The sequence below is a fragment of the Bombina bombina genome, chromosome 2 (assembly GCF_027579735.1).
Source record: "Bombina bombina isolate aBomBom1 chromosome 2, aBomBom1.pri, whole genome shotgun sequence".
NCBI classification, from domain to species: domain Eukaryota; kingdom Metazoa; phylum Chordata; class Amphibia; order Anura; family Bombinatoridae; genus Bombina; species Bombina bombina.
Window position 1 is genome coordinate 1273234158 of NC_069500.1, and position 22633 is coordinate 1273256790.

Consider the following 22633-nt stretch of genomic DNA (forward strand, 5'->3'; position numbering starts at 1 on the left):
ATTTAAAGGGCCAGTTACAAACAGCAGTTTGTAACATATCTCCCCTTTTGGAGGGAGACTAACCAGGCACCTGACCTTCTGCCGGTCAGTGCCCAAGTTAGTCTCGCAACCCACCCACAAATAATCGCTAGCAGCAAAGTAGCCCCCCCACAATACGTAGTACTGGCCTGTAAGTTCCAGGTTGCAGGATGAAAGTGCAGCATCCTCGGCCTTCCTGGCGCAGCTGGGCAAATAGCTGATGGTACTTGGGGGGCAGAGGCCAGCGGCACTCTGCCCTGGTGCCAGCGCTTCTGCTGGGGTGAGGGGTTTGCAGGTCAGTTCTGTAACAAGGACAAGGTCTGTAGGGCAGAGGCCAGCAGCGCTCTGTCCTGATGCCAGCTCTTCTGCTGGGGGAATTGGGGCATAGTCCTGCCCGGTGGCAAAGGGAACGTGGGGGTCAGTGGGGGCCAACATCTCCACTGTTAACCCTGGGCCCAAGTTAGGAGTTAGCTGGGGAGGGGGAGATTGGCTTACCTCCTCCTCCTGATACTCCGGCGGCCGTTGGGAAGGGAGGTCGATGCTCTCCGCTTCCTGTGGAACATGCTGCGGCTGGGGAGAGAGACCGGTTGTCTCCTCTCCCTGGAAGGCACACTCCGGCTGGGGAGGGAGGTCGATGCTCTCCCCTCCCTGTAGCTGGGTCTGTCGCTGGGGATCTGGGCCGCCTGTCCAGCATCCCTGTAGGGCCGGTAGAGAGACTGCGGTCCCATCTCCACCTGCCTGCTGGGGGTCCTCCCAGGACCAGTCTATGAGGCCTGCTGCCTCTGGTATCTCTGGTTGGGGTTGGGGAAGGAGACCGGTTGTCTCTTCCCTCTGCACAGTATACTGCCGCTGGGGAGGGAGGTCGCTGCTCCCCTCTCCCTGTGGAACATGCTGCGGCTGGGGAGAGAGACCAGGTGTCCATACCCTCAAACTCCACAGTTGGCGCTCAAAGGCTCGTGCCGCTTTGTTCTCCGTATCCAATTCCCGGATGATGCGACTGACTACCTCCTGCGCAGGGTCTGGACCATATCGGACTAGCCGCCTCTTTACCTCTGGAACGAAATCCGCGCCCTCATAGCGACGGATCCGGTTGAGGTGCTCTTCACATGGTTCTGACCAGTATCTTGTCAGCTCCATGCTGCTGTAGGTAGGAACGCTGCGCAGTGGCTAGCGTTGCCCTCAATTACTCTCCTACGATACCAGTGCTGTTGTGGTGCTGCTCCTTGCGCTAGGACGCCAATCCCACCGCTGCCGCCAAATGTTACGGTTGCCTCCAGGCTGGCTGGAAGTTGGACCGTAGAAAAGGATGCTCCTAGCGCTCACCAAAGGAGCAGCAGCACCGTGGACACTATAACTGCTGCGTAGCCACCATAAGTAATGCAGACTCTATGAACCACCGCTGCTGGGCTGGTATCTCGCCGTCTGCTCTGCGCCCTGGACCTATGACCAGGCTCCAGTAGGTGAACCTCTTCCTTCTGTAGCAATCCCTGTAGCTAAGGGAGTATGAAGAGCATAGCAATCCCTGTAGTGATTATAAGCTGTATCCTACAAACATGAGTCAAAGCTTCAAGTTAGAGGGTCAACATAGGTCTCATGTGCTGGAGCACACAGCCTGCTTTTATTCAGGTTACATGCAAACAGGACACTCTCAGGGGGAGGCATAAAATCCCCCATCACACATTTGATATTAGATAGAGAGACACTCCCTTTGACAGGCCACAACATTTACTTCAGCAGATAACATTACACACAATAAAACAATGCAGTCCACCTTATCAATACTAGTCTGATTAGACAATGGGAAAGTTGATCACTAAACCTAATTAGAGCTAATCCCAGCAGACTTGTATTTAGAATAGGTTTCTTGAAGCTGAACAAAATTTAACTCTTAATGGCACACAATGAAACTGAACCAAGTGGGAGAAAGCCAGGGACAAGTCATTTCACAGGTCTGGGGACATAGTCTTAAAGGGGCATTGTTCATCAAAGTCACAATATGTCCCCAGATGGTTCTTAAAGGGCCACACACACCCAACAAAAGTCAATATGTCCTCAGGGGCACAATCTTCCAGGGGCCATAGTCATGTGGAAGGAGGCTGGCAAATAGGCTTCTCCAAAATCCAGGGAAGCAGGGCAATTTTTCATTTAAAGGGCCAGTTACAAACAGCAGTTTGTAACATATCTCCCCTTTTGGAGGGAGACTAACCAGGCACCTGACCTTCTGCCGGTCAGTGCCCAAGTTAGTCTCGCAACCCACCCACAAATAATCGCTAGCAGCAAAGTAGCCCCCCCCACAATACGTAGTACTGGCCTGTAAGTTCCAGGTTGCAGGATGAAAGTGCAGCATCCTCGGCCTTCCTGGCGCAGCTGGGCAAATAGCTGATGGTACTTGGGGGGCAGAGGCCAGCGGCACTCTGCCCTGGTGCCAGCGCTTCTGCTGGGGTGAGGGGTTTGCAGGTCAGTTCTGTAACAAGGACAAGGTCTGTAGGGCAGAGGCCAGCAGCGCTCTGTCCTGATGCCAGCTCTTCTGCTGGGGGAATTGGGGCATAGTCCTGCCCGGTGGCAAAGGGAACGTGGGGGTCAGTGGGGGCCAACATCTCCACTGTTAACCCTGGGCCCAAGTTAGGAGTTAGCTGGGGAGGGGGAGATTGGCTTACCTCCTCCTCCTGATACTCCGGCGGCCGTTGGGAAGGGAGGTCGATGCTCTCCGCTTCCTGTGGAACATGCTGCGGCTGGGGAGAGAGACCGGTTGTCTCCTCTCCCTGGAAGGCACACTCCGGCTGGGGAGGGAGGTCGATGCTCTCCCCTCCCTGTAGCTGGGTCTGTCGCTGGGGATCTGGGCCGCCTGTCCAGCATCCCTGTAGGGCCGGTAGAGAGACTGCGGTCCCATCTCCACCTGCCTGCTGGGGGTCCTCCCAGGACCAGTCTATGAGGCCTGCTGCCTCTGGTATCTCTGGTTGGGGTTGGGGAAGGAGACCGGTTGTCTCTTCCCTCTGCACAGTATACTGCCGCTGGGGAGGGAGGTCGCTGCTCCCCTCTCCCTGTGGAACATGCTGCGGCTGGGGAGAGAGACCAGGTGTCCATACCCTCAAACTCCACAGTTGGCGCTCAAAGGCTCGTGCCGCTTTGTTCTCCGTATTCAATTCCCGGATGATGCGACTGACTACCTCCTGCGCAGGGTCTGGACCATATCGGACTAGCCGCCTCTTTACCTCTGGAACGAAATCCGCGCCCTCATAGCGACGGATCCGGTTGAGGTGCTCTTCACATGGTTCTGACCAGTATCTTGTCAGCTCCATGCTGCTGTAGGTAGGAACGCTGCGCAGTGGCTAGCGTTGCCCTCAATTACTCTCCTACGATACCAGTGCTGTTGTGGTGCTGCTCCTTGCGCTAGGACGCCAATCCCACCGCTGCCGCCAAATGTTACGGTTGCCTCCAGGCTGGCTGGAAGTTGGACCGTAGAAAAGGATGCTCCTAGCGCTCACCAAAGGAGCAGCAGCACCGTGGACACTATAACTGCTGCGTAGCCACCATAAGTAATGCAGACTCTATGAACCACCGCTGCTGGGCTGGTATCTCGCCGTCTGCTCTGCGCCCTGGACCTATGACCAGGCTCCAGTAGGTGAACCTCTTCCTTCTGTAGCAATCCCTGTAGCTAAGGGAGTATGAAGAGCATAGCAATCCCTGTAGTGATTATAAGCTGTATCCTACAAACATGAGTCAAAGCTTCAAGTTAGAGGGTCAACATAGGTCTCATGTGCTGGAGCACACAGCCTGCTTTTATTCAGGTTACATGCAAACAGGACACTCTCAGGGGGAGGCATAAAATCCCCCATCACACATTTGATATTAGATAGAGAGACACTCCCTTTGACAGGCTACAACATTTACTTCAGCAGATAACATTACACACAATAAAACAATGCAGTCCACCTTATCAATACTAGTCTGATTAGACAATGGGAAAGTTGATCACTAAACCTAATTAGAGCTAATCCCAGCAGACTTGTATTTAGAATAGGTTTCTTGAAGCTGAACAAAATTTAACTCTTAATGGCACACAATGAAACTGAACCAAGTGGGAGAAAGCCAGGGACAAGTCATTTCACAGGTCTGGAGACATAGTCTTAAAGGGGCATTGTTCATCAAAGTCACAATATGTCCCCAGATGGTTCTTAAAGGGCCACACACACCCAACAAAAGTCAATATGTCCTCAGGGGCACAATCTTCCAGGGGCCATAGTCATGTGGAAGGAGGCTGGCAAATAGGCTTCTCCAAAATCCAGGGAAGCAGGGCAATTTTTCATTTAAAGGGCCAGTTACAAACAGCAGTTTGTAACAGGGGGAGAGAGAGAGAGAGAGGGGGGAGAGAGAGGGAGGGGGAGAGAAAGAGGGAGGGGGAGAGAGGGAGGGGGGAGAGAGAGAGGGAGGGGGAGAGAGAGGGGGGGGAGAGAGGGAGGGGAGAGAGAGGGAGGGGAGAGGGAGGGTGGGGAGAGGGAGGGAGGAAGGGGAGAGAGAGGGAGGGAGGGGAGGGGGGAGAGAGAGGGAGGGGGAGGAGAGAGGGAGGGGGGGAAGAGAGAGGGAGGGAGGGGGGAGAGAGAGAGAGGGAGGGGGGAGAGGGAGGGGGGAGAGAGGGAGGGGGGAGAGAGGGAAGGGGGAGAGAGGGAGGGGGAGAGAGAGAGGGAGGGGGGGAGAGAGAGAGGGAGGGGGGGGAGAGAGAGAGGGAGAGAAAGAGGGAGGGGGGGAGAGAGAGAGGGAGGGGGGAGAGAGAGAGGGAGGGGGGAGAGAGAGAGGGAGGGGGGAGAGAGAGGGAGGGGGGAGAGAGAGAGGGAGGGGGGAGAGAGAGAGGGAGGGGGGAGAGAGAGGGAGGGGGGAGAGAGAGAGGGAGGGGGGAGAGGGGGAGAGAGAGAGGGAGGGGAGAGAGAGAGAGAGGGAGGGGGGAGAGAGAGAGGGAGGGGGGAGAGAGAGGGAGGGGGGAGAGAGAGAGGGAGGGGGTTGAGAGAGAGGGAGGGGGGAGAGAGAGAGGGAGGGGGGAGAGAGAGAGGGAGGGGGAGAGAGAGAAGGAGGGGGAGAGAGTGAGAGAGAGAGGGGGAGAGAGAGAAGGAGGGAGGGAGAGAGAGAGAGAGAGAGAGGGGGGGAGGAGAGGGAGTTGTGATATAGAGAGAGAGAGAGGGAGTGGGGCGAGGGAGTATATAAAAGTATACAGTATATATATATATAATTCCACACAGTGGCATATTTAGGTTTTGTGCTGCCCTAGGTATTTAAAATTGTGCTGCCCCACCCTCCATTTTTTAGCCATAATTATATATATATATATATATATATTTTTTAGAAAGTAAATGAGGAGGAGGAAGAAAGAAGAGAGGAGGGAAGAAGAGTAAAAGGGAAGGATGCATTTGGGGTGATTAAACTGTGGCACATAAAATTCAATTATTTGTGAGACAGGTTCTTGATAATGAAAGACTGCATAATGTGTTAACATTATGTAGGCAGTTACTGTGAACATAATGTTAACACATTACACAGTCTTTGATAATTAAAAGCCTGTCTCACAAATTTCTGATTTTATGTATATGAAGCAATGTGTATCAGCTACAACAGTACTCTAAGGCAGTGCTAGTGTATTATACATACTATTTTAAAAGTAAGATAAAACACATTTCCTGGTTTCTTGGTGTATATATATATATCTCAAAGAAACAGGAAATGTTAGCTTTCTTAACTTTTATTTTACACCATAACAGAAGAGTTTTAAACAAAAAATAAATAACAATTATGTTTTTTTAAATTTATTTTATCTTTTGAGATTTTACTTAAGTGTAATCTACCATCTATAAGGTGTAAGTGACCTGTGCTTCTCACACTGACTGGCTGCATAGTTTTGGATTTGCAAAAGTGTGTGCTTATTTTAACTCCTTGAACAAACTTAGCTATATTTTACATTGTTATATAACTGGTGGGAAAAAAAAGTCATTTTTTTTGCTCAGATATAATGTTAGGCTGTTCCTGCAGAGATCGGACAGACAACAGTGCTACTAACAGCCTTGGTGTTTTTACATAATATACAGATATTAATAAATCACTAAAACGCTGCAGATCATATTTTCACTACAAACAGGAGACACTATTAAAATAATTTTTGGACAATAAATTTACATATATATATATATATATATATATATATATATATATATATATATATATATATATATATATATCTATGACGATGACGAAGTTCGGCAACATTCAGATCTAGCAATTAACAGTGCGCGTGACAGCAATGACATATAAATAAGTGTATGTGTATGAACACATTGCCCCAGGGGTCCCATACCACCAATAGGCATTTAACACTTGTTACGAACACGTTTAAACGCCTTTATATATAATAATTAAACCTCTCACAAACTTCAGCTGCTAGGCATGTTTCTTAGCTGCAGTTTGTGGCAGGTTTAATGAATATATATAAAGGCGTTTGCAAATGTGGTAGTATTTTTCTATAACAATAGTCCAACAATCTGGCGATGGCTGTTTCCGCGGTACTGGCCGGGGAAATGCGAGAAGAAAGTGGAGCGCATGCGCGGTACGTATTGATCGTCTCACAGTTGACGGAATGTCACTTCCGTTCGCTAGTCTGATGATTTTGTTGGTCTGTTAGAACAGGGTCTAAGCTGGTTCAAAGCGCTACCCGAACGCGGCCCAAGTGTATGGGCTGCAGCTTGAAAGGTACATACAGGCTGCATTTTCTGCTATAACATCGCAGATCGCAGCATGTTCTGCCTGAGGTAGCATTTTATTTTTAAAGGCAATGACAGTGTTAGGTGTTACTGTACACATTTGCCTTTATTTTTTTATCGTCCTACCTCTCTTCCTCTGAGTAAATCGTATATCGTATGCTTTAGATGCATCATATGTGTTTATTGTACAACGTATTTGCTTTATAGGATGTGTTGAAACTATTGATTACTGTTTATTCATCCCTCACTGCAGACACAAGAGGTAGTGTGTAAGTCAAGTGCTGAGGGCAGAAGCAAGACAATGCCGTCCTTTCGGCAAGTTGGGGAGAAGCAGCTGCCCCATGAAATAATATTTATGGCATGGTCACCAAAGAGGGATCTTATTGCACTTGTCAACAAAGCTGGCGAGGTAATATATTTGTTTTAAAACTATTACTTTATCCCTTAACAAATATCTGTTTCTCAGAGCTAAATATAAATGCAATATCATTTTATTTGTCAACAAAACCTTTATACAAACCCAAAGCAGTACCAAAAATAGTGGTGTATGACTCCTTTTAATTAGGCTTACCATAATTTTTAGAGGTGAAACTGGGACCACCTGGTGCAGTGCCAGTGGGGGTGTGGTCAGGAGGTAGTCAAGGGGGCGTAGCAATTACCGGTCCTTTTAAAGTAGTAGCTTTTATGTGTGTAATGTTTTGTGGATACTCTACCCTTCCTCAAACAAGTGAATCACACAGTTTAAATAGACCATAACACCACCCCCTAGTGAAAAAGGCACCATTACGTTGTCATCGCAAATAAATCATTAATCTAAATCTCAGATTCTAAATAATGCCAAACATCAAGCATAATTATCACTTTCACAATGTAATATCTGCAGTGTAATATGTGTTTTATGTGTCTAATTAAGGAACAGAGCCAAATACTGATAAGGCATAAATACAACATTGAATGAAAGTAAAAAAGAGACACGTACCTGCTAAAGCTGTTTAAGAGGCTACTCTATACCATAATGCAGGAAGATTACAGCCAAAATGCTATCCTGCATGAAGTAAAGCAAGATCCAGGCCACAAATCCTGCCTGTCTGTGCTTCCTGGTCATACCCATATGATTCCCCTAAACGTGTATCATCGGTGATGTCACCAGGGGTCAGGGGAGTGTTAAATTCTTCGAAAAATAAACCAAGTAGTACTACAAAATTAAAAAACCCTATGCTGCTCACTCAGCCTGTATTACTTAATGTAAACTTTGAAGGACACGAACGTTAAGCTAAGCAGGGCTGTATGTAACAAAGTACCAGCATCCAACTATGCTGGAGAGCCACAGTCCAGTGATTTTGAATAATGTGTCTGGGTTTCAGGCGGTCTGAAACCCGGACACATGATTTGAAACCTGGAGGTGGCAACCCTACTGGGACAGAATGAACAACTGGGTGGGACACTGGGACAGCACCTCCAAACCGGGACAATCCCAGTAAAAGTGGGACTTCTGGTAAGCCTACTTTTAATGAGTTTGGTGACAGTCTTTAACAGTCCATACAAATTTGTTTCCTCAAAAAGAAAGAAGAAATAACACATTTTTTTCTGTTTCCAGATCCTACTGCATCGTCTAGCAAATATTCAACGAGTGTGGAGTTTACCACCCAATGAAAACACAGGAAAAGATGTAACATCAATGGCATGGAGACCTGATGGCAAAAGTAAAGTATATTTATTCACACATTTTTATATATATATATTAGAATAAATAGTAAACTGCAAAAGTTTTAGGCATGTATAAAGTAAGAATGCTTTCAAAAATAGAAATGTTAATAGTTTATTTTTGCCCATTAAAAAAATGTAAAGTGAGTGAACAGAAGAAAAATGTAAATCAGATCAATATTTAATGAGACCATCCTTTGCCTTAAACATTTCTGCAAATAGAGTTGGAGATTTGGTCAGAATTAATGGTCTTCTCACTGCTAAGAAGTACATAAAGATGCTTATCTATTATACAATACCACCAGGGGGGCATCTGATTGACCCAAAACATACAGTCATTAATGACTATTTTCAGGGTAAAGAAGAACAAGGAGTCCTGGATGTGATGGTGTGGCCACAAAGAGCCTTGATCTCAACATTATCAAGTCTCTCTGGGATTATATGAAGAGACAGAAGCAACTAAAACTGCGTAAATCAACAGAAGAACTGTGGTTAGTTCTCCAAGATGTTTGGAACAACCTATTTGTTGTGTTCCTTAATAAACTGTGTGTGAATATACCTAGAAGAATTGATACTGTTTTGAAGGCAAAGGGTGGTCACAGCAAATATTGATTTGATTTAGATTTTTCTTCTATTCACTCACTTTTCATTTTGTTAATTGATAAAAATAATAAATAAATTATGTGTGTGTGTATGTGTGTGTGTATGTTAATATGTGTATAAACACAAATATATACATGTATATATTCATATATATATTTTAAATTTGCTGCCCAACTCCGCATGACTTAGCCCCTGTGCTGCGATAAGTCATCTTCTTTGCTTGTCTTATCGGCATCAGAACGAAGCTCCCATTGGAGCCTATGGAAGCATACCCTCATGAGCACAAAGCTTCCATGCAATGCAAACATGACGTCGCACAGTATTACTGAGTGAAGCGCAAATATCGTGCTCGCGAAAATGCAATTTTGTGCTCCACTCATAATCTAGCCATAGTCTGGAAAGATGTTTTGGTTCATTGTCTTTGACACTAAAAATGTATTATATTAATGCATTCAGTACAATTACGGATATGTATAGCAAAAAATCTCTTCCAGTTACTTCTGTGAAAGAATTGTAACTGAGGTTTCAGATTTCAATGTCGTTTGCCATAAATAAATATAAAAAAACAAAAAATTGCATAATGTAATACTGTTAATAGTAGGTTAAAATGAAGATTTTCCAGAACTAGTTGGATATTACTTACTCTTTAGAATTGTAGCTCGGCTCATAGTGTTAACAGCATTTGATAAAGTTGTTCTCCCCATTTGAAGAGAAGCTCGTCACTCATGGATATACACAATTCCCTCTGCTTTTAACTAGCCTGCCATATTGCCATGTTGTTTTTGTTTTTTAAATAAATGGTTTTAAATCTGTATAACTACTAGTGAGGAACTTCTTTTCAAACTGTGTGAACACCTTTACTAAATGCTGTTACCAAACTAGTACTGAGTTGTATGAGAAAGGTATTGACTCTTCTGATTCTGTTGTAGCTTTGGGTCTACCAGACCTCTTTCTGTCAGAGTTTCTAAGGGCCTTTTGGTTGTATAGGAAACTGTACTCACTGATACCTCTGCTTTCTTTTCTCTAAAGAAAAGACCTACACTTTTTACGGTTATAATGGTCTACATGGATTATTTTTTATTTTTGGTAACCTAAACATGTTCATTTAACATCTATTAGTTTACCTCTAACCTTTGTAACATTTCATAATGTTCAATAAACTTAACTGCTTAAATTTCAATAAAAAATGAAAAAAGTTGTTGTAAAACTCTTGACAAGCAGTGTTTGTATGTATGCATGTTTTGTTTTATTTAGCCTATTCTAATATATTTTCTTTACATACGTCCTTGCTTGCCTCCTAACGTGCTGCTTGCTTATACATTGTCCAACCTGTTTAAATATAAATATATATGTGCTATTTTGTTTACATGTTAGTACTCTATTTTTCCTTTGTTTAATTATATATTTTGTTCTCATGTTAGTACTGGCTTTTAGTCTGGCTGATACCAAGCGAGTTGTACTTTGTGATGTGGAAAAACCTGAAACCCTTCATTCTTTTTCTGTGGAGACCCCAGTATCCTGCATGCACTGGATGGAAGTGACAGAGGAGAACAGGTAAGTGACTGGTCACTGAGGTACGATCTTAGTGAATCCCATGGAAGCAAGGCTGCAAAAAGGGAATGTGCGCTAATTCTTAGAAGGTTCATATTTTATAAGGAAATCATCAATTCAACTACTGCTGAAGAGCTATTTTAAATAGCATCTACCTGCCACATGAAATATACACAAATATTGATATGCAAATCGTAAGCGTTGTCAAATGGCTACCTTCATCACCTTAATAAAATAGAACAGTTAATTTACATTCTTTAATAATTATGTTGATACTTACAATCCCTTAAAAAGACAGTAAAGTCAAAATTTAACTTTCATGATTCAGATAAACCACACAGTTTTTTTTTTTGTTTTTTTTAAGCATATACTTTTTATTGAGAGACCGTTTACAACAAGTTACATTTTAGTACAATGTAGTTACATCATTCATGATGAAGGTGATACCTCCAAAGAGAGAGAGCATTTTCTTTAGTAAGATACTTGATGCAGTTCCAGAGTCTTATCATATGTTGCTCAAGTGGCCCTCATTAAATATTGTTAAAGTTGGAAAATATAAAATATCATCTTAACTCCATTCCCTCCCCCAGAATAAAGCCAAAGGTCTGAGGGAATCCTCTGCTCTTACCGTTGTTCTGTGGTTACAGAAACCTTTAAACTGTTGATTTCTATAACAAACTGTGACACAAACTGAACAATATCTTTCGGTTGATGCCTTTTAATCTTGGATGCATAGCAGCTGACTCCTCCTTCCCCTGCGACTCAATTCCTCTGATTTTAGACTTTACACCAAGTTCCATTTTCCCCTCAATTGAGCAGTTAATATTTACTCCGAATTTCAAAACGGGTATGTTTGTTTTTGGACCTGGTGTAGAATAATTTTTTTTCCACAAAGGCCTTGAGTATCAAATTGTTCTACTATCATTAACTGTAACAGTGAATTTTTGAGTTTTCTTAATGTTGGTGGATCCTTATTCCTCCATTCTTTTAGAATTAACTTTCTTATAGGGTCGTGCCAAACAGATAGTCCAGCTATTGCAGAAACTCTCCGCTCCTACTACAATTCACTTTACAACATCAACATACCAAATTACCCTTTCGGACTTGCCAACGTCAGATGAACACAATACTCGGAAACTACAACATTATTTTAATGACCTACAACTCCCAACACTACAAAATGAAGAAGTGGCTTTCTTAGACAAACTTCTTAGAACACCTCTACAATTAAAGACCTCCCAGGAGGAAAGAGCCCAGGCAGCTTTAGTGCCAGATACTACAAATTTATATGCACCTATACTGGCCCCACACATAATCAATCTATTCAACACACTAGAGGAGTCCAAGGATTTCCCCCAATATGCTATCAGTGCATGTCACAGTCCTTCCAAAGCCAGGGAAACCCCCCAATAAGCTGGAAAACTTTAGGCCCATTTCTTTATTAAATATAGAAGTAAAGATATATGCAAAGATATTAGTTACTCATCTTAATAAACTTCTGCTCTGCTTGATTTTTCCAGATCAAGTGCTCTTTGTCCCCGGAAGAGAAGCCGAGACAATACCATAAAAGTAACTCAGCTTATCTTATGCCCAAAATAACCACATTCCTATGTTCCTTATTTCAACTGACTCGGAAAAGGCCTTTGATAGAGTTAACTGGGATTTTTTTAAAGGCTACTCCTGTCCCACATGCAATTCAGCTCTGGGTTTATCAACAAGGTCTTTGCGTTATATTCCAACCCCTCAGGTCAAATTCAATGGGATATTCCACGCTCCTTCCATATCCACAATGGGACGAGGCAGGGATGCCCTTGATCCCCCCTCCTATTTGCACTCTCGTGGAAGTATTGGCTCAAAAGATCAGAAATAACAACTTGATATCTGGTATTAAAGTAGGTCAGAAAGAAAAGAAAATCGCAATGTATGCGGATGATATACTTCTCACCTTATCACCCAAACAATCAGTCCCAGCCACCCTTGCAGAATTGAATAAGTATGGTGAGGTCTCCAACGTCTATCTAAATTTGAACAAATCTGAATTAATGAATATATTGGTTCCAGAAGATGAGATGGGAGGAGCCTTGGTGAGTTGCACTCTCTATACAACCCTTCAAACAAAATATTTGGGTATCTATTTAACTCCAACACCATCAAAACTTTTTGAAGCTAATTATAAACCCCTAATACACAACATCACTAACTCTTTATCTCATGAAAGAAAGAGGGGGTCTGGGACCTGGGTATGCCAGATTTAGACCTTTTACAAAAAAGCAATTACTCTACAACTACAAGCTGAACTATGTGCAAACTCCTCAGACAAGATATGGGTACAACTTGGCGCCGGCATCCTCCAAACCCCTAACATAGGAGCACTAGGTTGGTTACCCTCATCATCTAGATCCAAACAAGGGGAAAAACTATCCATATTTTCAGGATCTTTACCAGCAATGGCACAAAATTCTAAACACACATCCACATATCTCCACACCCTACTCCCCGCTCACCTCATATACAGCCAATCCGGACATACCACTCTAAACCATTATAAAAAGATCAAATAGCTGCACGCACAGAGATTAGATAATCGCATTAGGGCCTGCAGATATACCTTCATCACCTGTGACGCAGACCTGACACCTGTGCACTACGGATCATATCGGAGCCGTTCAGAGCATCGAGACCACCTACCTGCTAGAATCTGCATAGAAACAGGTACCACTGAGAAGGCAGTGCAAATTTGTTCCATCTTCGATACGGAGTGCAACACCAGGACCCATATCTGCTGCCAAACAGCATAGAGTGATCCATACAGTTCAAAGGGGATCCAGCGAAAATAAGGCCCAAGCAACACACAGCTCACATTGTGCAGACCTCCGCTTACACCTGAGATATAAAAATCACGGACTGCTTGTAGCATAAGTCAGGCGACCTCCTTTCCACCATTATAGTGTCTGATATACATTCATCAGTGATATACCTATATTATATTGGAAAATTTCCCTATAATCACTATCTACTTGCTCCAAGCTAACAATAACCAGGGGTTTCATAACAAAGTATTTGTTTGGAAGCTAGATGTAATTTCTTACTCATAGGAAGACATACGCTCATCCGTGGACTATATCTTGTAATACGGCTTCTAGTGTACAACCTCCACCCCCATTTGCCGGTGTCACAAGCTGGGTAACCTTTTCTACTCTTTAACGCTCATAGACGCGTATCTTATAAGCTGTCACCACACCACCTAGCATGGAGTCGCACAATAGCATGCTACGCAGTTTGATTTCTAAGCTTGATCACCATCAACGTGCACTCACTCAGAAGATAAGATCTGCCTTTAGCCCATCTCAGAATGCACCAACAGAAAAAACGAGAGACAAAGAAGGCAACTTAAGAACTTTTACTACTCTAAATCAGCCAAATGAAGTTGACCAGTCTACAGGCAGCAATATCATTGAGTCATTTGAGACTAAAGAACAGTCTAGTGGACATAACACTAAAAGCTCTTGGCAAGCTCTCAAAGTGCCATCTGTAGAAAGCCCACAACCCTGGCCAAATCTCACCTTCATAGATGGAGAAGTAACTGTACTCTTGGCTTTATTTATTGACCTTAAATCTAAAACGGCGTATAGCTGCTGGATAGAATGGTCTAGCAGACATTTCCAAAAAAACTGTTCTCAATAAGATCTTCCAACCTCTGATAGAGTCACATTGTGTGAGCAGGAGTTGGATAGAGGAATTTATCATTAACTTAGCCCAACTGCTAGAAGTCAGAGTGGCTACTTAGATTAAAGCAGTTGCTTTTGTTGTCCTATTAATATGTTATGTGGCCTACTGAGAGATATTTTCATTTAGGTTCATATATCTATTCCCTTTACATATAGTTTAAGGTGAAATACAAACACTCTGTTATCTGATGAGAGTCAGTTTTTCTCCTCTTCATATTGTACACTAAAGTTAATATATGGCAAAGTAAATTTTTTACCAAAATGGTTTGTTTCCTATACGCAACTACTTTAACCTAGCCCACCATAGACTGTTGCATTATATCGACCAAAGGCTTTACAATTGTAGACTGTCTAAGAGCAGGCATTGATTTACTAATTAGCCAATATTGTAGATCTAGACTTGAGAGGGTAGAATCAGCACATATACGCCTAGATTACGAGTTTTGTCGGTAAGGCTGTGCGGTGCTAACGAGCAGTTTATGCTCACCGCTCACTTGCAGACAGCGCTGGTATTACGGGTTTTTAGAAACCCGGCGTTAGCCGCAAAAAAAGTGAGCGTAGAGCAAAATTTAGCTCCATATCTCACCTCAATACCAGCGCTGCTTACATTAGCGGTGAGCAGGTAAAACGTGCTTGTGCACGATTTCCCCATAGGAATCAATGGGGGAGAGCCTGCATTATATTATTAACCCCTAATCTGCCGCTCCGGACACCACCGCCACCTACATTATACTTATGAACCCCTAATCTACTGCCCCCAACATCGCCGAACCCTACATTATATTTATTGACCCCCTAATCTGCCACCCCCAATGTCGCCACAACCTACCTACACTTATTAACCCCTAATCTGCCGCCCACAAAGTCACCGCAACCTACCTACACTTATTAACCCCTAATCTGCCGCCCACAAAGTCGCCGCCACTATATTAAAGTTATTAACCCCTAAACCTAAGTCTAACCCTAACACCCCCCTAACTTAAATATAATTAAAAGAAATCAAAATAAAAGAACTATCATTAATTAAATTATTCCTATTTAAAACTAAATACTTACTGTACCTATAGAATAAACCCTATGATAGCTACAATGTAACCATTAGTTATATTGTAGCTATTTTAGGATTTATTTTTATTTTACAGGCAACTTTGTATTTATTTTAACTAGGTAGAATAGTTATTAAATAGTTATTAACTATTTAATAGCTACCTAGTTAAAAAAAATCAAATTTACCTGTAAAATAAATCCTAACCTAAGTTACAATTACACCTAACACTACACTATAATTAAATTAATTACCTAAACTAAATACAATTAAATACAATTTAAAAAAAATTATCTAAAGTACGAAAACCCCCCCCCACTAAATTACAGAAAATAATAAAATAATTACAAGTTTTTTTAAACTAATTACACCTAATCTAATCCCCCTAATAAAATAAAAAGGCCCCCAAAATAATAAAAAGCCCTACCCTATACTAAATTACAAATAGCCCTTAAAAGGGCCTTTTGTGGGGCATTGCCCCAAAGTAATCGGCTCTATTACCTGTAAAAAAAAAAAGTTCAATACCCCCCCAACATTACAATCCACCACCCACACACCCCACCCAATCCCCCTTAATAAAACCTAACACTAACCCCTTGAAGATCACCCTACCTTGAGAAGTCTTCACCCAGATGGGCCGAAGTCCTCAACGAAGCTGGGCGAAGTGGTCCTCCAGACAGACAGAAGTCTTCATCCATCCGGCGCGGAGCATCCTCTTCCAACGAAGTCCAACTGAAGAATGAAATTTCCTTTAAATTACGTCATCCAAGATGGTGTCCCTTGAATTCCGATTGTCTGATAGAATTCTATCAGCCAATCGGAATTAAGGTAGAAAAAATTCTATTGGCTGATCCAATCAGCCAATAGGATTAAACTTCAATCTTATTGGCTGATTGCATCAGCCAATAGGATTTTTTTCTACCTTAATTCCGATTGGCTGATAGAATTCTATCAGACAATCGGAATTCAAGGGACGCCATCTTGGATGACGTCATTTAAATGAACCTTCATTCTTCAGTTGGACTTCGTTGGAAGAGGATGCTCCGTGTCGGATGTCTTGAAGATGGAGCCGCTCCGCGCCAGATGGATGAAGACTTCTGCCCGGCTTCGTTGAGGACTTCGGCCCGGCTGGGTGAAGACTTCTCAAGGTAGGGTGATCTTCAAGGGGTTAGTGTTAGGTTTTTTTAAGGGGGGATTGGGTGGGTTTTAGAGTAGGGTTGGGGGGGGGTATTGTACTTTTTTTTACAGGTAATAGAGCTGATTACTTTGGGGCAATGCATCGCAAAAGGCCCTTTTAATTATAGTGTAGTGTTGGGTGTAACTGTAACTTAGGTTAGGATTTCGTTTACAGGTAAATTTGAATTTATTTTAAATAGGTAGCTATTAAATAGTTAATAACTATGTAATAACTATTCTACCTAGTTAAAAAAAATACAAAGTTGCCTGTAAAATAAAAATAAATCCTAAAATAGCTACAATGTAACTATTAGTTATATTGTATCTAGTTTAGGGTTTATTTTATAGGTAAGTATTTAGTTTTAAATAGGACTAATTTAGTTAATTGGAGTTATTTTATTTCGATTTATTTAAATTATATTTAAGTTGGGGGGTTAGGTTTAGGGTTAGATTTAGGGGTTAATACATTTAATATAGTTGCGGCGACGTTGGGAACAGCAGATTAGGGGTTAATAAATGTAGGTAGCTATCGGCGATGTTAGGGACGGAAGATTAAGGGTTAATAAAATTTAAGTAGTGTTTGCGATGCGGGAGTGCGGCGGTTTAGGGGCTAATATATTTTTTATAGTGGCGACAATGTCAGGTTCGGCAGATTAGGGGTTAACTTTCTTTTTATTTGCGATGTGGGGGGGTGGCCTCGGTTTAGGGGTTAATAGGTAGTTTATGGGTGTTAGTGTACTTTTTAGCACTTTAGTTAAGAGTTTTATGCTACGGCGTTAGCCCATAAAGCTCTTAACTACTGACTTTTAAATGCGGTACCAGTCTTGACAGGAGAGGCTGTACCGCTCACTTTTTTGAAGACTCGTAATACCGGCGTTATGCAAGTCCCATTGAAAATATAGGATACGCAATAGACGTAAGTGGATTTGCGGTATTTTCGAGCCTGGCCAAAAAATTGAGCGGTACACCTGTCATTTCAAGACTCGTAATACCAGCGTTAGGGAAAAAAGCAGCGTTGGGACCTCTCAACGCTGCTTTTTAAGGCTAACGCAAGACTCGTAATCTAGGTGTATGTTTCCTAGAAGTTAACAATGTCTAGTTTACAAACTCTGCACTTGTCTGTAGAAGAACTCTATTATTAGCTCATTATCAGATATGCCTATTCTACATTTTACAGGACATGGTGATATATGTGACACTTAGCCTAGTATTGTTTATTACTTTGCCCCTTTGTTATGCTTGCTTAATAAGTTGAAGAACTCATCTTAACTGTTATGCACCCTTATTTTTTCTTATGTAACATGTTGGTTAATACTATTTGGGAGATACCTATACAGCCTTACCTAAAGTAAGTTTAGTCTATCATACTACTTAGCACCTTTTTTTTTTTATCTCCTAGATCTTCTGTTTGTTTCACATTCAATTGCTTGGTTACAGTTCTACATTTCAAGTTATATATGTGCTGTCTGCAGCCGAGACAGCATATTAGCTTCTTATGAACCCATGTAACCATAATATAAACTGAATATACCAAACTAGAATTAATATAGCCTCTAGGAGATATTACACTTACAGCATTTACCTTAATCCTGATGCTCCCAACTTAGTTGCTCTGCTACTTATAAGGGACTCGTACAAAGGCTATATCACACTGTTTACAGTGACTGATTACCCTTAACTCCTTGATCTAGATATTTACAGATATCTCAAGCGAGATAAAACCCTATTTATATTTCTGATGCCCTAAGGTTTTACACCTGTCAGAACGTAAAAGCCAGCATATTCTCCTTTTTGTTTTTTCTTTTACAACCTGCACTTGATATCACTAGTTAGAAGCTGAAGCAATCATTTCACACTTCATTACATTAATATCCCCGCCCCCCATATGCTAACATGAGCTCCTGGTGCAACTAGAATTTGATTGTTAGCCATATTACTATTTGTTTTAATTCATATATACTATACACCTATATATTACATTATTGCTCGCTTATTTTACAATATCCCAAGCGGTGCTTACCCGCTGAAAAACTTCCCCTACTAAGTGTCATTAGACCCAATAGGGTCATAGATAAGACTAACATGCCCCACCAGTGTTACCTATATCAGTTGGTCCTTAAGCGACCAGCTCATTAGTCCCTCACGAAAGCTACCAAAAACTACAAAATAGAGGTTTCAGGTGCTTATATTTTAGCAATCATTTTGCAATCATTTAGCAATCATTTTGCTTTCTTGCTTATATCATTGTAATGTACTCCATGAAAATGTTGTCACCTATGTCATGACATTTATTGTATGTTTTCTTTTTCTTCTGCGCAAAACCTCAATAAAAGATTATTTAGGGGGGGAAAAAAAGATCAGATAGCTATGCACATAAATAAAATAGCAATACACAAGTTGCTTTCGGACAACAAATTAAAAACCTTAGCAGAAGTGACAGAAGATGACACATCTATTGACTGGTTTGCATATACCCAAATCAAGCATTACTTAGACTCGCATCGTATGAAAACACATATTACACGACCATTAACTCCATACAATACTTTACGTATTATCAATCCACCCCCTAAACACATCATATCCAAAGCATACTGTCTCCTTCTGAACTCGGAAGGCGGTTCCCTCCCCTCACAAATGGAACGCAGAGCTAGAAAATCCGCTAACAAAAAAAGAATGGCACACAGTATTTTACAACCATGCAAAAGCCTCTGTCTCCTCCAAAGTACAGGAGATTAATTATAAATACTTAGCCAGGTGGTATCACACTCCACAAAGGATCAAACACATGTTCAAACGCACAGACGGCAGGTGCTGGAGCGGTTGCGGAGGTGAGGGAACTCTATTACACATCTGGTGGGGGGGGTGAGAGACTGAGGGCTTTTTGGATGGAGGTGTAAAAAAAAAAAAAAAAAAGAAAAAAGGTATCCCTCTGCTGTTTAGTCATCGTGTATTTTTGTCTATTCTCGGTAGTAGGAGTTCTAATGTATTTATTATAGGCATTTGTGACTTTCTTTAATAGCAGATCTTCCTTTTGTTTATATTTCTCCAACATAGGTGTGTCCGGTCCACGGCGTCATCCTTACTTGTGGGATATTCTCTTCCCCAACAGGAAATGGCAAAGAGCCCAGCAAAGCTGGTCACATGATCCCTCCTAGGCTCCGCCTACCCCAGTCATTCTCTTTGCCGTTGTACAGGCAACATCTCCACGGAGATGGCTTAGAGTTTTTTAGTGTTTAACTGTAGTTTTTATTATTCAATCAAGAGTTTGTTATTTTGAAATAGTGCTGGTATGTACTATTTACTCAGAAACAGAAAAGAGATGAAGATTTCTGTTTGTATGAGGAAAATGATTTTAGCAACCGTCACTAAAATCCATGGCTGTTCCACACAGGACTGTTGAGAGCAATTAACTTCAGTTGGGGGAACAGTGAGCAGTCTCTTGCTGCTTGAGGTATGACACATTCTAACAAGACGATGTAATGCTGGAAGCTGTCATTTTCCCTCTGGGATCCGGTAAGCCATGTTTATTACGATTGTAAATAAGGGCTTCAAAAAGGGCTTATTAAGACTGTAGACTTTTTTTGGGCTAAATCGATTGATTATTAACACATATTTAGCCTTGAGGAATCATTTTATCTGGGTATTTTGATATAATAATATCGGCAGGCACTGTTTTAGACACCTTATTCTTTAGGGGCTTTCCCAAAGCATAGGCAGAGCCTCATTTTCGCGCCGGTGTTGCGCACTTGTTTTTGAGAGGCATGGCATGCAGTCGCATGTGAGAGGAGCTCTGATACTTAGAAAAGACTTTCTGAAGGCGTCATTTGGTATCGTATTCCCCTTGGGGCTTGGTTGGGTCTCAGCAAAGCAGATACCAGGGACTGTAAGGGGTTAAAGTTCAAAACGGCTCCGGTTCCGTTATTTTAAGGGTTAAAGCTTCCAAATTTGGTGTGCAATACTTTTAAGGCTTTAAGACACTGTGGTGAAAATTTGGTGAATTTTGAACAATTCCTTCATGTTTTTTCGCATTTGCAGTAATAAAGTGTGTTCAGTTTAAAATTTAAAGTGACAGTAACGGTTTTATTTTAAAACGTTTTTTGTACTTGTTATCAAGTTTATGCCTGTTTAACATGTCTGAACTACCAGATAGACTGTGTTCTGAATGTGGGGAAGCCAGAATTCCTATTCATTTAAATAAATGTGATTTATGTGACAATGACAATGATGCCCAAGATGATTCCTCAAGTGAGGGGAGTAAGCATGGTACTGCATCATTCCCTCCTTCGTCTACACGAGTCTTGCCCACTCAGGAGGCCCCTAGTACATCTAGCGCGCCAATACTCCTTACTATGCAACAATTAACGGCTGTAATGGATAATTCTGTCAAAAACATTTTAGCCAAAATGAACACTTATCAGCGTAAGCGCGACTGCTCTGTTTTAGATACTGAAGAGCATGACGACGCTGATATTAATATTTCTGAAGGGCCCCTAACTCAGTCTGATGGGGCCAGGGAGGTTTTGTCTGAGGGAGAAATTACTGATTCAGGGAACATTTCTCAACAAGCTGAACCTGATGTGATTGCATTTAAATTTAAGTTGGAACATCTCCGCATTCTGCTTAAGGAGGTATTATCCACTCTGGATGATTGTGACAAGTTGGTCATCCCAGAGAAACTATGTAAAATGGACAAGTTCCTAGAGGTGCCGGGGCTCCCAGAAGCTTTTCCTATACCCAAGCGGGTGGCGGACATTGTTAATAAAGAATGGGAAAGGCCCGGTTTTCCTTTCGTCCCTCCCCCCATATTTAAAAAATTGTTTCCTATGGTCGACCCCAGAAAGGACTTATGGCAGACAGTCCCCAAGGTCGAGGGAGCGGTTTCCACTTTAAACAAACGCACCACTATACCCATAGAGGATAGTTGTGCTTTCAAAGATCCTATGGATAAAAAATTAGGTTTGCTTAAAAAGATGTTTGTTCAGCAGGGTTACCTTCTACAACCAATTTCATGCATTGTCCCTGTCGCTACAGCCGCATGTTTCTGGTTCGATGAGCTGATAAAGGCGGTCGACAGTGATTCTCCTCCTTATGAGGAGATTATGGACAGAATCAATGCTCTCAAATTGGCTAATTCTTTCACCCTAGACGCCACTTTGCAATTGGCTAGGTTAGCGGCTAAGAATTCTGGGTTTGCTATTGTGGCGCGCAGAGCGCTTTGGTTGAAATCTTGGTCGGCTGATGCGTCTTCCAAGAACAAGTTACTTAACATTCCTTTCAAGGGGAAAACGCTGTTTGGCCCTGACTTGAAAGAGATTATCTCGGATATCACTGGGGGTAAGGGCCACGCCCTTCCTCAGGATCGGCCTTTCAAGGCAAAAAATAAACCTAATTTTCGTCCCTTTCGTAGAAACGGACCAGCCCAAAGTGCTACGTCCTCTAAGCAAGAGGGTAATACTTCTCAAGCCAAGCCAGCTTGGAGACCAATGCAAGGCTGGAACAAGGGAAAGCAGGCCAAGAAACCTGCCACTGCTACCAAGACAGCATGAAATGTTGGCCCCCGATCCGGGACCGGATCTGGTGGGGGGCAGACTCTCTCTCTTCGCTCAGGCTTGGGCAAGAGATGTTCTGGATCCTTGGGCGCTAGAAATAGTCTCCCAAGGTTATCTTCTGGAATTCAAGGGACTTCCCCCAAGGGGGAGGTTCCACAGGTCTCAGTTGTCTTCAGACCACATAAAAAGACAGGCATTCTTACATTGTGTAGAAGACCTGTTAAAAATGGGAGTGATTCATCCCGTTCCATTAAGAGAACAAGGGATGGGGTTCTACTCCAATCTGTTTATAGTTCCCAAAAAAGAGGGAACGTTCAGACCAATCTTAGATCTCAAGATCTTAAACAAGTTTCTCAAGGTTCCATCGTTCAAGAAGGTCAATTCATGACCACGGTGGATTTAAAGGATGCGTATCTACATATTCCTATCCACAAGGAACATCATCGGTTCCTGAGGTTCGCATTCCTGGACAAACATTACCAGTTCGTGGCGCTTCCTTTCGGATTAGCCACTGCT

General features: G+C 42.4%; 1 protein-coding gene across 3 annotated transcripts in view; it reads left to right on the plus strand.

The window, feature by feature from the left end:
- Positions 1-6479: 6479 nt before the first annotated feature.
- ANAPC4 (anaphase promoting complex subunit 4) overlaps positions 6480-22633 on the plus strand; it is a 209898-nt gene continuing 193744 nt past the window's right edge. The window contains exons 1-4 of one of the 3 annotated variants that reach the window (XM_053704079.1): positions 6480-6747; positions 7012-7167; positions 8356-8461; positions 10487-10619. In XM_053704079.1, the coding sequence (XP_053560054.1) occupies positions 7060-7167; positions 8356-8461; positions 10487-10619 (347 nt within the window). In that variant the 5' untranslated portion in view covers positions 6480-6747; positions 7012-7059. Of the gene's footprint in view, positions 6807-7011; positions 7168-8355; positions 8462-10486; positions 10620-22633 lie in introns of all 3 variants that reach the window. The other 2 variants (XM_053704081.1, XM_053704080.1) reach the window with 2 other exon arrangements.